A 12,748-nucleotide genomic window follows, 5' to 3' on the forward strand; every position below is an offset into this window, starting at 1 on the left:
CCGCCCCCGCCCCCGACTCCCGTTCTGCGGAATACCCCCCGCCTCCGCCCCTCCACGACGCCAGCAGCGTCTACCATGGCCCGCCCGCCGCCTCGTCGAGCAAGCTCATGCTCGGCTTTCGCGGAAAGCGCTCGAACCCGCTGCCTACTGCCCTCACCGACGACAACGGCTTTCTGCGTCCCCCCGTCCCCGTCGCGGACGTCGGCCAGCCTCGCTACTCAACCTCCAAGTCCGAGTCAGGCCACGATTACCTCGGCCCCCCGCCCTCGCGCTCAGAAATCTTTGCTGCCTACGATGAGCTCTCTGCTGCCCGCTCGACCCGCTCGCTGCCCACCCCTACTCCCACCGAGCTCTCCCTTTCCCACTCCCGCAACTACTCCCGCGATGCTATCAGCGTCGACACCGCTCCTCCTCCCCTCCTCGATCCCCCCAAAAAATCCAAAGGCATGTTTTCCTGGGCCCACCGCGAACGCAAAAGATCAAAGCCTTCTGCCCAAGCCCCGTCTGCCAACCCCGACGACTCGTTTAACCTAAAGTCTTTCCGCCATGTCCGCCCTGCCTCTCCTCCCCCCGCTCAGATTTCGCCTCGTTCACCTTCAGCTCTCTCGCCTCCTGCCCTCGCTCTCCCCCAGCGTCCCCGTGGAGACAGCGTCGCCTCTGTCGACTCCTCTCAGCGAATATCCGTCGCGGCCTTCCGAGAGATGGCCGCGCGCAGGAGTGCTGCAAACTCGCCTTCGCCCTCGGCCACGGACCTCTCGCGCCTCGACGCTTCAGCTCCTTTCATTCGCCCCCCATCCGCCCTGTCTTCTCCGGTCGCGTCGTCGCCTCAGCTCGCCGCCCGTCGCCCTGCGTCGCGCCCTCCTGTCTCCCCCTCATCGCCCACATCTGACTCCACATCGTCTGAATCGGATGCCGACGATGCCGACGACGACGACTCTGCTGGCTCTTCCACCCTGCGTCCCATGCGTGGTGTTGTCAATGCCCCTCGTTCCCCGGGAAAGAGTTCCTCCGAGCTCGGGCATCGCACCCGGCCTACTCCTCCGCGCATCGCGATGTCTGCCTCGGCCCAGAGTTCCGCCAGCGGTCGCGAGAGTCTCTACAGTCGCGCAAGGGCGTCCCAGTCGACGTCTGCTCTGATGCCTAACGCCGCCGCAAAGCGTGCGTCCTTGCTTGCTGCCTCCAATACGCCTTCGCCAGGTTTGTCCTAGTTTTTCTCTGCTCGCTACTACCCGCTATGATCCTCACACTATTTATTTTACTTTTTCTCCGCTGCAGTTTCCACCACTGATCTTCGTCGGAAGCTCCCCGCGAAAGACAGCTCATCCGACAGTGACTCGAGCGATGACTCGGACACCGATTCGGATAATGCACCCCTCGCAAAGTTGGTCCTCCCCAAGCGACCAGGCAGCTCAGCGTCCAACGTCACTGCCGGCTCTCGCACGAGGCTGCCGCCTAAACCACTAATTGATATATCTGGTCTCAGTCCGCCTGTTTTACATACTTCTCCAGAGTCGGAGAAGACGTCGAATCCGCTGGATGTGAAGGAAGTCGGTGAGAAGAACAAGGAACAGGACAAGGAGAATATTAGGGAGCCCAGTGTGGAGCTAGGGAGGAGGATGCCTGCGAAGGAACCCAGCAAGGAGAAGGTTGCAGTAATGTCTTCTGAGAAACCCACCCTCAACGATCGCCTAACTCGTCTCGCACAAAGTGTGGCAGCTGGACGCGCATCGATGTCCAGCGCGCAGGAAGGCGCCAGGACCACTGACGATATGGACAAGACGGAACGTGGGCGGTCGCCACTGCCACAACCGAAACGCAGTCAGACTGTGCCTGTAGACCAGTTTCTTCCATTATCTATCCCGACCAGTTCAACGTCCACGTCCACGTCTACTTCGGCCTCGGCTGCGGTTTCTCCTCCATCACCCTCCAAGTCGAAGACGAATGGCCGTTCGATGTCGACCCCCAACGCGTTCGAGGGCATAAAGGATCTCTCCGACCCCACCCCCATTGTGCCTACGCCGATCAGAGAGCGATCGAATCCGCCTGCATTCAGTGTAACATCGCGCCCGACGTCTCAACTCAGTCTGGGCTCGTTATCTCTGCAAATACAGCACTCGCCACAGCAAGCGTTCTACCAGCCACAAATAGCTGCGAGCGGATCTGGGGCAAGCTCATCGCTTACATCAGCAGCCGCTGCTCCTCCGTCTCCCAATGTAGATGCGTCCATACGCTCTGCGTCGCCAGCCGTAACAAGTGTGAGCTCACCCGCCGAGATGACCGAGTCAAGAGCTTCACCCGGCCCGCGCGCTCCCCTGATTCCCGACGGAGGGATGCACCCCCCAAAGGGCTTCACGGGCGGAGGATTGCTTGCAAGTCCCGCTGCCAACCCGCTGCCCTCGGGCACTTCTGCTGCTTTTCCTCCCTCTCCCGTGCCGTCGTCCGGCGGCAAGCCCTCTCCTTCTGTACGCGCGGCTCGGCATCGATCTGCAACGTTTGGGCAAAATTCCCCGACTCGCGAAGCCATGGCGCCCATGCCCGCTCGTCCCATCGCACTGCAAAGCAGGGGTGCGTCCGCAGACGGAAGCAGGCCGAGCGGCGACTCGGGCGAGGCTCCGGGCAGAGCGTCGACGTCGAGCGCGTCGACGCTGTCGGGGTCGGGGACTTCCGCATCGAGGAGCCAAGACGCGCGTAGCCCCGTCGTCGCTGCGAAGGGCGCGGCGCCTGCGCAGACGCGGTTTCGAGCGAGCACCCTCGGCATGCCTGGGGCTACGGGGAGCAGTGGAGCGGGAAGAGACTCGATCGGTATGCCGCCTGTCAAGCCGTTTGCATCGACGGGCCTTCGGGGGAACAGCCCTGCGAGCTCGACGGGCGAGTCGAGCAGCGGGCGCACGCCGATCACCCCGGGAGATGGCAGCGAGATCAGCTTTACGCCGAGGGACCGTAACCGGGGACGAGAGCGGGGAGGCGCCCAGGCTGGTCCTCCTCCAGTAAGTGGTGCAGCGGCAAGGAGGACGCACAGGAAGAGTGCGAGCGTGAGTTTCGAGGACCCGGAGAGGGGCCGAGGACTGGTGGACCACGAGAGGGAAGAGCGAGCCGCAGCTAGTGCGGAGGCGGAGGAGAGTCGGAGAAAGGAGCGGAGGCGCAGCGAGGCCAAGGCCGCTCTTGAGGTGCGTCCCTACATGTGTGCATACCTGCGTGCGCTGACGATGGGTGGTCTACAGCTCGGCAACATTGTGAATGGACGTGGCCCGATCGGGACGGATGACGACGACGACGAGGATCGCCCGCTGGACAACATGCCGCCTCGTATGAGCATGATGGCGTCGCTGTCGGGGATGCCAATGAGCACGTCGAACATGAACATGAACATGAACATGACCGGCCAGTCGCCCATGAGCTGGCAGATGCAACAGCCAGGGATGGTGTCCCCACAGCAGTATATGTTCCCGATGGTGCCTTCGAGTGCAGATTCTGCATATCTCGCAGCACATCAGCAAGCTATGCTCGTCGCGAAGCAGGCGTACCAGATGGCTGTCGCACAGCAAGCAATGGCCGCGGCAGAAGAGGAATGGGAGCGGGGCTCCACTGCTGCAAGCGTCATGGGTGGCGGAAACAGGAGTGGGTTTGGTGGCAACTCCATGATGTTCCCTGGTGGAAACGGGTTCAACATGGGCATGAATGGCATGAATGGAATGGGCATAGGCATAGGCATGGGCATGCAGGGCGGCTGGGGCGGAATGCTGTTCCCCTCGAGTGCGCAGTCGATGTATGCGGGTAGCGTCATGGGCAGTGAGCTCGGCGTCGGTGCGCGGAACTCGATGGCGTGGGGCTCCCGCAGTGCATACGGCGACCCAAACAGCAACGATCACGCGTCGATGATGAGGACCTCGACGTTTGGGATGGCGCCTCCGCCGATGCCTCCTCGCTCTGAGCTGGGGGTGCAGCAGAGACCTGGGCCAAGACCACGGACGAAGACGGCGCCGACAAGCCAGCCTACAGACTCGCGTCGTGCGCCTCCGCCTCCGTCAAGCTGGAAACAGGCCGGACGGCCAGCGTAGCACCAAATCCGCCTTCATGATGCTTCTCCCTCTTTTCTGTTCAGTCTGCACTTCGTTGGCAGGCTTCTTGCAATTTTGGTTAGACAAGGACTGGGGGTTTGATTAGTTGACTGTCCGCTGCATACTCTCGCTCTCTACATGAATATCCATTCACACTCAGATATCACGCGTCGTGCAGGCCGCCTGGGGGCCGCACACTATTTACTCGCTCGTTATATTATCACCATACCCATAGCATCTCATGACATCGTCTTGCTCTGTTGATCCCCTTACACATCGCTTTGTCCGGGCACGTACGTACAGGATCAGCATTCACGAGGACCTAATCTAGATTTTTCTTGCCATTAGTGTGCAGTGGTGGACAAGCCTCGAGCATCTCTGGAATCTATACATTCCAGTAAGATCATACCAAGCTGCTCTCGGATTCACGGGTCTACGCACTCTCGTCTGCACGTCTATACAGACCGCCAACTAAAAATCATATGTCGCATACTTGGCTACTTTATGATTTTTCGTCACCGCGACGCAATGCTGCAGGTACATATACAATCCCGACGATGAGAATATCTTGCCATTAGACGATAACTGATGCGTACGCAGATAGGCTATATGCGCGGATGTCCAGTTTGTACAACATCGCCCTAATATTGAACTATAAGTGAAGTGTATGGTATACGTATGGCCCTCGACAATGACGGGTTTCACGCAGCAGCAGAAATTTCCTCAGGCGGGTCTGGGAGGCACGCTACATCTGCCTCTTGTTTCCTAAGAGATGCGCAATCAAGAGAACGCAAATTGAGAAGGATCAGCACTTGAGTACTCACAGGCCATCTGTCTCGCCCTCCAAACAGCTCGTGCGCCCTGGTTGATCTGCACCGCGAGTGTCGTTTTCGGGCGATGAGCTCTGTACCCTGGTGCCGTCGGGGGCGATTCCGCACGCTCTGCGCGACCTAAGAGTGAGCGGCGATCTGCGAGGTAGCCGAGAGAACGCACGCGACGATCTGGTCCCAATATGTATTTGGCTCGAACTCGAACTCATAATCGCCGCCAAAGTCGGCGTCCAGCTGCTCCTTCGGAATCAGCTCGAGCAGGTCCGGGTTAAAGCGCATCTGGCATGGAGCCTGGGCGTGAGTGCTCGCCACCGCATGCGAAGACACACAAGCGCACCTTGTCGCGGGTGATGGGATCGAGGAACGGCGAGATGCCTTTGTAGAAGAAGCTGAGGATCATCGGGAGGTTCACGACGAGCGCGCGGCCGAGGGTCTCGACGTAGTGTTGCTGGAGAATTGTCAGCACTTTGCGCGCGACCGATATGGATGGGTTCGTGCGGAGGGTCGTGCTTTTGTAGTCTACAATAATCACGAGCGAGTCCTGCCCAGGTGGCATGAGGTCTTTCGCGCGCTCGCTGTCAAGAAGGAGGTCGGTGAGCATGGGATGTACGCGGGGAGTCATTCCAACTCACAGCCACCAGACCAGGTGTCGTAGTTGGCGAGGGCCTGTCTCGGTGTTTTCGCGCCCAGGCCGCATGTAGATGATCGGCCGGCCTTGGTTGTCAAAGCCAGTGAGGATGCTGCGAAGGGACGGATGTTAGCTCTCTGCGGAGGGCGAATGGGGCAAGAAAAGCGGACATTTTACCAGTCTCGCTCTCGATTTTTACCTACTCCCATTGGTCGTTGCAGATGACACACCAGCGTAGGAAAATGAGACGAACCTCGTCTGGAGGAATGAGATCTGGTTTGAACTCTCTTCGCCATTCCATTGTGTTTTTGATCCGCTTCTTGCCATCCTCGAGATTCCACTTTGCGGCGCGCATATAGCGGGCAATGGTGTCCCACTTGTTCAGCCAGCGCAGCTCCCATTCGTGATATGAATCCGATTCTGGCAATAGGAGCGTGTCTGCGTACTGTGTACATCGTCTTGGGGTGTGACTCCTTTCCGAGGGTTGAGTTCAACTGCGAAAGCGTACCTCTCTGAGAGCCTTGAGCATTCCCTGCTGTTCTTCCGTATACGTTCGAACGGGGCCCACCTCAGTGTTAAGAGCGGGCGTCACGAGAACTTGACGCGTTTTCGACATGGTAGCCAGTCCCTTAGGCTGGTCGGTCCAGGAAAGAAGCACACACAAACAACAGAGGCAGCAGCGGACAGAGGAGACGCGTCCGCACTTGCAAACGGCCGCTCACCGTCTTATACGGGAGACATCCGGTTGTGATTCGCCTGATTCCGGGACATGCGGGAGAGATGGAATAAGTAAGTAATACCAATTATCATGCACACAAACGCCTTCACACGCCGCGTTCGCGTTTCGTCTCGGCCCAGCTGATCTGATCCAGCCATGAAATTGCCGGTTCGATCCATCTATGTTCCAAGACACAGATTTTGCGGTCTGACAAACGCGACGTCCGACTCAGGTATCTTGTTCGAGGACAAGGTGGAAAGCGCACGATGCAATGCGTGCTAGCGGTAGTCAGGTTGCACTGGACATATCTGCCGTTCCTACAATCAGTGCATATGACGGTAGGAAAAATGACACACCGCTTGTACGTGATGGCTGCACCGGGAAATGTCAACATTATTGACACTCTGGATCATGTTGCGGCCTCCAAGCAGCGGCGCCCAGTACTGGTGTGTATTGTGGGGACCCGCGCACTCTGAGTTTGTTCCCTGGAGCGCCGATTCAATTCTGCTTGGTAGGTGCGCGTCATGAACACGACGAACGCCAAGTCTCGTTTCCAAGCACGCCACAGCGGAGTGTGAGGCGGAGTTCTAAAAAGACTTGCTCTGCTTTGTCTTATTCCGTCTGGTGAGTTTTGCAGGGAGGAGGGTATCCGTCACGCGCGTCTCGTGACCTCGCACTACGGTGCGGCCCAGTGTCACGCAAAACCGCTACGACCAAGTCTTGCACTGTTTGAATAGGTTTCGAATGTGTCGTACAGCCTCTCGAGTATGGCCACTACTGCGTCGACGTCGATATCACCACATGTAATGTCTGGCAGCTTACCATCTGGCATCGACTACGGTTCTTGAGAATGCACGCCAGGAAGCTGTCAAGACACGCAGATATTCGTCTGAGGAAACGCGGCCGAAGCAAAACGTCGAGATGCTTGCCCAAGTGTTTAGTGGTTGTGAGCCTTATGACTGGCAAGTCAATGTGATGGAGGCTATTCTCCTCGGCATAGACTGTATAGTAATTGCAGGCACTGGGGCTGGGAAGACAATGCCGTTTACCATGCCTCTCCTTGACAATTCTGTATGAATTGTATAGGATACATACATGCGCATATAGTGATTGACGGCGCTGTAGCTGCACGTAACGACACCGTTACATTACGGTCTAGTTCCACGATGTCTTTAGTTACCGTCTACGGCCAATGTCTCGTGCTAGTGTTCGTCACGCGATCGACGCGTTTGTACGCGTTAGACGCGACTGGTCACAGAATCATCACTGGTGACATCTGATGGATACCCCCCTCCCTTCCTGCAAAGTTCACCAGACCTCATAGGAGGAAGTGAGCATGGATTTGTGGCTCTCGACCCACCAAATCCGGTAACTACACGTGATTCCTTCCTCCTATCGAGGTCTGGTTACGAGACTAGAGTCTAGACGAACGCATCCGATGAGGTTGATCTAGTGGCGACATGTCAATGTTGTAACCGTACTAAGCAGAAGCTAGTCTGTTTCTTCTCCATTACCCCATCAGTGCTGTAGTGCGCGGTCGTTTTCTCGCTCATAGCAACCGCATTTCACTTCACACTGCCCTTGCCGCCCCATGGAGCAAAGTGATATATGCCCAACTTCTGTAATGTACTGTCGCGACTCTTTTTTTCGCTCCAGTGCTTCAGGATGTCGCTGCCCACGTACTCCACACACGATCCAGGCGCATATCAAACCAAGCAAGTACACTCGCGATCACAATTGTGAGCAGAGAATACTGACCAAAGGAGTAGCTTGTATTGCTATGCCGTCGGGATAAGTGAGTGGATCGAATCGTGATCTTATGTGCGATTAAATTCTTGATGCTCCCCCAGCAATTACTGTCTATGATTATTCTCTGATTCTATCGCGAGAGATCACTCACATATGGCAGCGTCCGCTGTCGGTCACGACGATCCTATACCTGATTAACCGGTATTTGTCCGCTGCATATAACCTTCTCTTGATCAGTGTGCTCTGTGTGCGGTATATTCAGTCGCCTTCCGAAGCAAACAATGTACGTAGTTTCCCCCTGAAAGTCTCATACGTCTTGACCGTATCACTATTCACAGCTGTATGTGGTCGCTCAGCTGAGTATGATTGGTAACACTCATTTATCCCTGACAGCTGTGTCGATGTCACAATTGCACTCGGAATTCTCTTCACCATCCTTAATGTGAATATAACAAGTGAGCTGTTTACATCACTCGTGCGACCACCTAATCTCGAACCGATGCTAGTCTTTCTGTCTTTGCGAATATATGCAATTTGGAATAAAGACATGCGGATACTTGTATTCAGCTCCATCATGGGGATGGCGTTTGTCGTCCTCACTGCGGTACGTTTCTTCCCGTATGGTCAGCCTGTCATGTGAATACGCATATCCAAATCCGATGATCATTGGCCAGTATACGACTGCTACCCAGCATATAGCATTTGTGCCCGGGCGATCTGGAGGTTGCGTTGGATACACATACCTTAAAGTGGTTGTATATGATGCGTAAGACTGGAAAATTGCTCTTATATCATCGCGTTTTCTGATACGGCCTTTCCCAGTCGTTAGTGGATGATTCTGTCGGTATTTATATTCTTGGCGCTAATCGTGCATCCCCAAAGTCAGCATCACTATGGCTGTCTCGAATCTCATAGTGTCCTGCACTATCTTCGCCCTGATCCCGATCAAGATATATGTCAATTTTCGACAGGTGGTTCTCTCAGAACAGCATGAAGGTGCTAAGCTCTTAATACTCCTTCAGAAGGATGGTGGGCTATTCATCTACTGTATTATAAAGTGTATCTAACATGTTTATTACAGGTACCCTACATCTAATGTGAGTCATCTGGTACCTAACAAGTCAATTGGTCTCCATGAATTATTTTAATGTAGGACAATATTATTCATCGACATCACAAGACTGGCAGTCCTGAACAGTCAGGTATGCCTCTCATTTCTCTGCTGTTTGATTGCGCACTCAATATTGGCGCAGACGGTCGTAGGATCGATGACATATATAGTGGAAGCGTAAGGACTACGTAGTATTCGAAATAAGCTCTATTGATGCTTGCTTTACTAGATTTATCAGCATCCTGGTATCAAGATTCATCCTCGACGCTCGTACTGTCTATGCCCAGGATCAGGGCGAAACGACATTGGGCGATCAAACGACACTCCAGTTCGCCAATAGACAGGATGACATGTCCGATAGCGCTGAAGAGTACAATAGCCAATCCAGGATCTCCACAATCCGCATTGGGTTCGAACCGTCTCAATTTGGGCAAGAGACTCTCGTGTCTAGAGGTGAGCTCCTTTGACATCGACCTTGCACGCTCCGTTCACAGAGGACACAGTTCATATCAGAAATGCCATTCAGAGTATAAAAGACTCGCTGGCAGAGGATGAGGACCCCGGCATATTTGTGTAGAGGTCAGATCCATATCACTACCTTTGGGCTTAATGTCCGCGCGATTTTGGTATTGCCAATTTTTGTGTCCGGATCTGGATGGACTCAGACGACGGAAATTTCGTCAGCATGACCATCTATGCACTGTGGGCAATATCCAAAGGTCGAGTAGCAAACGTGGGTCCAGAACAGCTCGCGGGAGACAGTGAGTTATCATTGTGTTCGGAGCTTGAGCATTACGAGCGTTTGACCGCTAAACATTGGTGATCAGCAGCTGGTGATCGACTGAACATCCCTGTTCGACGGATGCTGCTACAATGTCCGACTACCTGACATGTTTGAGCTCCGAGCATGATCAGGAAATGCTGTCTCCAGCGACCAATATTTTCTGTATGTTCGACGCTCAACATTTGGACATTTCCCGCCAGTGCGCGTTCACGTTTCGTCTCGGCTCAGCTGATTTGATCTAGCCAAGAAATTCCCGATTCATATGTTCCAAAAATTGAATTTCGCGGTCTGATAAATGTGACGTCCGACTGGGGTATGTTCGACGATAGCGTGGAAAGCGCACGATGCAATATGCTGGCAGTGGCCAGGTGCACTCTGGACGTTGCTGATCAGTACACGTATCATCATGGAGCGGTAGGGAAAATGACTCACTGCTTGTACGCAATGGCTGCACCGGGAAAACGTCAACGTCATTGACACTCTGGACCTTGTTGCAGCTGGCAAGGAGTGGCGCCCATTTAGCAGTATCAGTGAAGCGTATTGCGAGAGGACCCGCGCTCCGGCCCACATGTTCCCTAGAGCGCCAATCCAATTCCGCTCTAATGGCGACATGTCGAAGTTGTAAACATACTAAGCAGAAGCTAACCTATTTCTTCTCTATTGCTCCATCATTGTTGCTGCTACTGCGCTATCGTTTTCTCGCTCATAGCAACCGCCTTTCACTCCACACTGCCCTCGCCGCCCCATGTAGCAAAGTGATATATGCCCAACTTCTGCGATGTACCGTTGCAACTCCTTTCGCTCCAGAGCTTCAGAATGTCACAACCCATGTATTCTGCCCACGATACGGACGCATATGAATCAACGCAAGTACACTTGTCATGACAATTTTGGGCAGCGAATACTGACCCAAGGAGTAGCTTGTATTGCTATGCTGTCGGGACAAGTAAGTGGGCTGAATCATTGTGTATTAAATGCGATATAACCCCTGATGCTCCCCCAGCAATTATTCTCTATGATTATTCTTTAACTCTATCGCAGGAGATTACTCACATATGGCAGCGTTCGCTCTCGGGCACGACCGTCCTATATCTGATTAACCGGTACTTGTCCGTTGTATATAACCTTCTCATGATCAGTGTGCTTTGTGTACGGTATATTCAGTCGCCTTCCGAAGCAAATAGCGTGCGCAGCTTTCCCCTCAAAGTCTCATGCATCTTGACCATATCACTATTCACAGCTGTGCGTGCTTGCTCAGCCGAGTGTGGTCGGTAACGCTCATTTCTGATATCCGACAGCTGTGTTGGTGTTGGGACTACTCTCGGAGTTCTCTTCGTCATCCTTGATTTGAATATAACAGGTGCGGGATCAAAAACTCTCTTGCAACCACGTAATTTCTAACCGATGCTAGTCTTTCTGTCTTTGCGAATATATGCAATTTGGGATAAAGATGTTCGAATACTCGTATTGAGCTTAATCATGGGTACAGTATTTGTCGTCCTCAGTGCGGTACGTTTCTTCCCGTATGACCAGCCTGTCATGCATACGCATATCCAAATCCGATGATCATTGGCTAGTATACGACTGCTGCCCAGCATATAGCATTTGTGCCCGGGCGATCTGGAGGTTGCGTTGGATACACATACCTTAAAGTGGTTGTATATGATGCGTAAGACTCGGAACTTGCTCTCATGTCATCGCGTTTTCTGATACGGCCTTTCCCAGTCGTTAGTGGATGATTCTGTCGATATTTGGATCCTTACCGCTAATCATGCCATCTACATAGTCAGCATCACTATGGCTGTCTTGAACATCATACTGTACTGCACTATTTGTGCTCTGATCTCGATCAAGATATATGTCGGTTTTCGGCAAGGAGTTCTTTCAGGACAGCACGGAAGTGGCCAGCTCTTAACCCTCATTCAGAAGGATGGTGAGCTATTCATATTCTGTACTATAAAGTCTGCTCTCCAACATTTATTGCAGGCATCCTACATTCAATGTGAGTCGTTTGGTATCGGACGGATTAATTGGCCTCCGCGAATTGTTTCGATGTAGGACAATATTATTCATCAACATCACAAGACTGGCAGTCCTGAACAGTCAGGTATGCCTTGCGTCTTCGTATTCTTTGATTACGTACTTAATAGTTGCACAGACAGTCGTAGGATCGATGACATATATAGTGGAAGCGTAAGCATTATGCAGTATTCGAAATCAGCTCAATGGACGCTTGCTTTACTAGATTTGTCATCGTCCTGATATCAAGATTCATTCTCAACGTTCGTGCTGTCTACGCCCAGGGCCAGAGCCAGACGACGCTGGGCGGTCGAACGACTCTCCAGTTCGCCAATAGACAGGATGACATGTCCGATAGCGCTGAAGAGTACAATAGCCAATCCAGGATCTCCGCGATCCGCGCTGAGTTCGAGCTGTCTCAATCTGAGCGTGAGACTTCTGTGTCTAGAGGTGAGCCTTTTTGACATCAACCTTGGATATTCCATTCACAGAAGACACAGTTCATATCAGAAATGCCATTGAGAATATAGAAGACTCGCTGGCAGAGGATGAGGACCCTGGCATCTTCGTGTAGAGACCAGATTCATATCACTACCTTTAGGGCTTATTGTCCGCATATTTTGGTGTTTCAAATGTTCGCGCCCGGATCTAAGTCGCCTCAGACGACCCAAAATTCATCCGCATGAGCATCTGTGCCCCGAAAAACCTCTGAAACACGCTCAAAGCCCCCTGCGTTCATCTAAACATACATGACATTGAATACAATAATATCTTCATAGCTCTCCCTCGTTTGTTTCCATCCCATTCAACGCTGTCTCGTTATTGTTCCTGCTGCCGCTCAGATTCTCTTT

General features: G+C 53.4%; 4 protein-coding genes across 4 annotated transcripts; 3 read left to right on the forward strand and 1 right to left on the reverse strand.

Annotated features, from left to right (window-relative positions):
• Positions 1-107: 107 nt before the first annotated feature.
• FIBRA_03211 (uncharacterized protein) lies at positions 108-4,058 on the forward strand (the record flags this gene model as incomplete). Its single annotated transcript, XM_012325056.1, has 2 exons — positions 108-1,197; positions 1,276-4,058. 2 exons carry the CDS (start codon positions 108-110, stop codon positions 4,056-4,058), a joined length of 3,873 nt encoding a protein of 1,290 aa, XP_012180446.1.
• Positions 4,059-4,759: 701 nt separating this feature from the next.
• On the reverse strand, positions 4,760-6,132 carry FIBRA_03212 (uncharacterized protein; the record flags this gene model as incomplete). Its single annotated transcript, XM_012325057.1, has 8 exons — positions 4,760-4,823; positions 4,883-4,999; positions 5,052-5,167; positions 5,226-5,463; positions 5,521-5,628; positions 5,687-5,715; positions 5,770-5,961; positions 6,025-6,132. 8 exons carry the CDS (start codon positions 6,130-6,132, stop codon positions 4,760-4,762), a joined length of 972 nt encoding a protein of 323 aa, XP_012180447.1.
• Positions 6,133-8,876: 2,744 nt separating this feature from the next.
• FIBRA_03213 (uncharacterized protein) lies at positions 8,877-9,671 on the forward strand (the record flags this gene model as incomplete). The annotated part of the gene is made up of 6 exons (XM_012325058.1): positions 8,877-9,012; positions 9,065-9,080; positions 9,137-9,185; positions 9,237-9,271; positions 9,324-9,547; positions 9,598-9,671. 6 exons carry the CDS (start codon positions 8,877-8,879, stop codon positions 9,669-9,671), a joined length of 534 nt encoding a protein of 177 aa, XP_012180448.1.
• A 2,004-nt stretch (positions 9,672-11,675) lies between these two features.
• Positions 11,676-12,471, forward strand: FIBRA_03214 (uncharacterized protein; the record flags this gene model as incomplete). Its single annotated transcript, XM_012325059.1, has 6 exons — positions 11,676-11,811; positions 11,865-11,880; positions 11,937-11,985; positions 12,037-12,071; positions 12,124-12,347; positions 12,398-12,471. 6 exons carry the CDS (start codon positions 11,676-11,678, stop codon positions 12,469-12,471), a joined length of 534 nt encoding a protein of 177 aa, XP_012180449.1.
• Positions 12,472-12,748: the final 277 nt, after the last annotated feature.

This window comes from Fibroporia radiculosa (genome assembly GCF_000313525.1).
Source record: "Fibroporia radiculosa TFFH 294 genomic supercontigs, scaffold1756, whole genome shotgun sequence".
NCBI classification, from domain to species: Eukaryota; Fungi; Basidiomycota; class Agaricomycetes; order Polyporales; family Fibroporiaceae; genus Fibroporia; species Fibroporia radiculosa.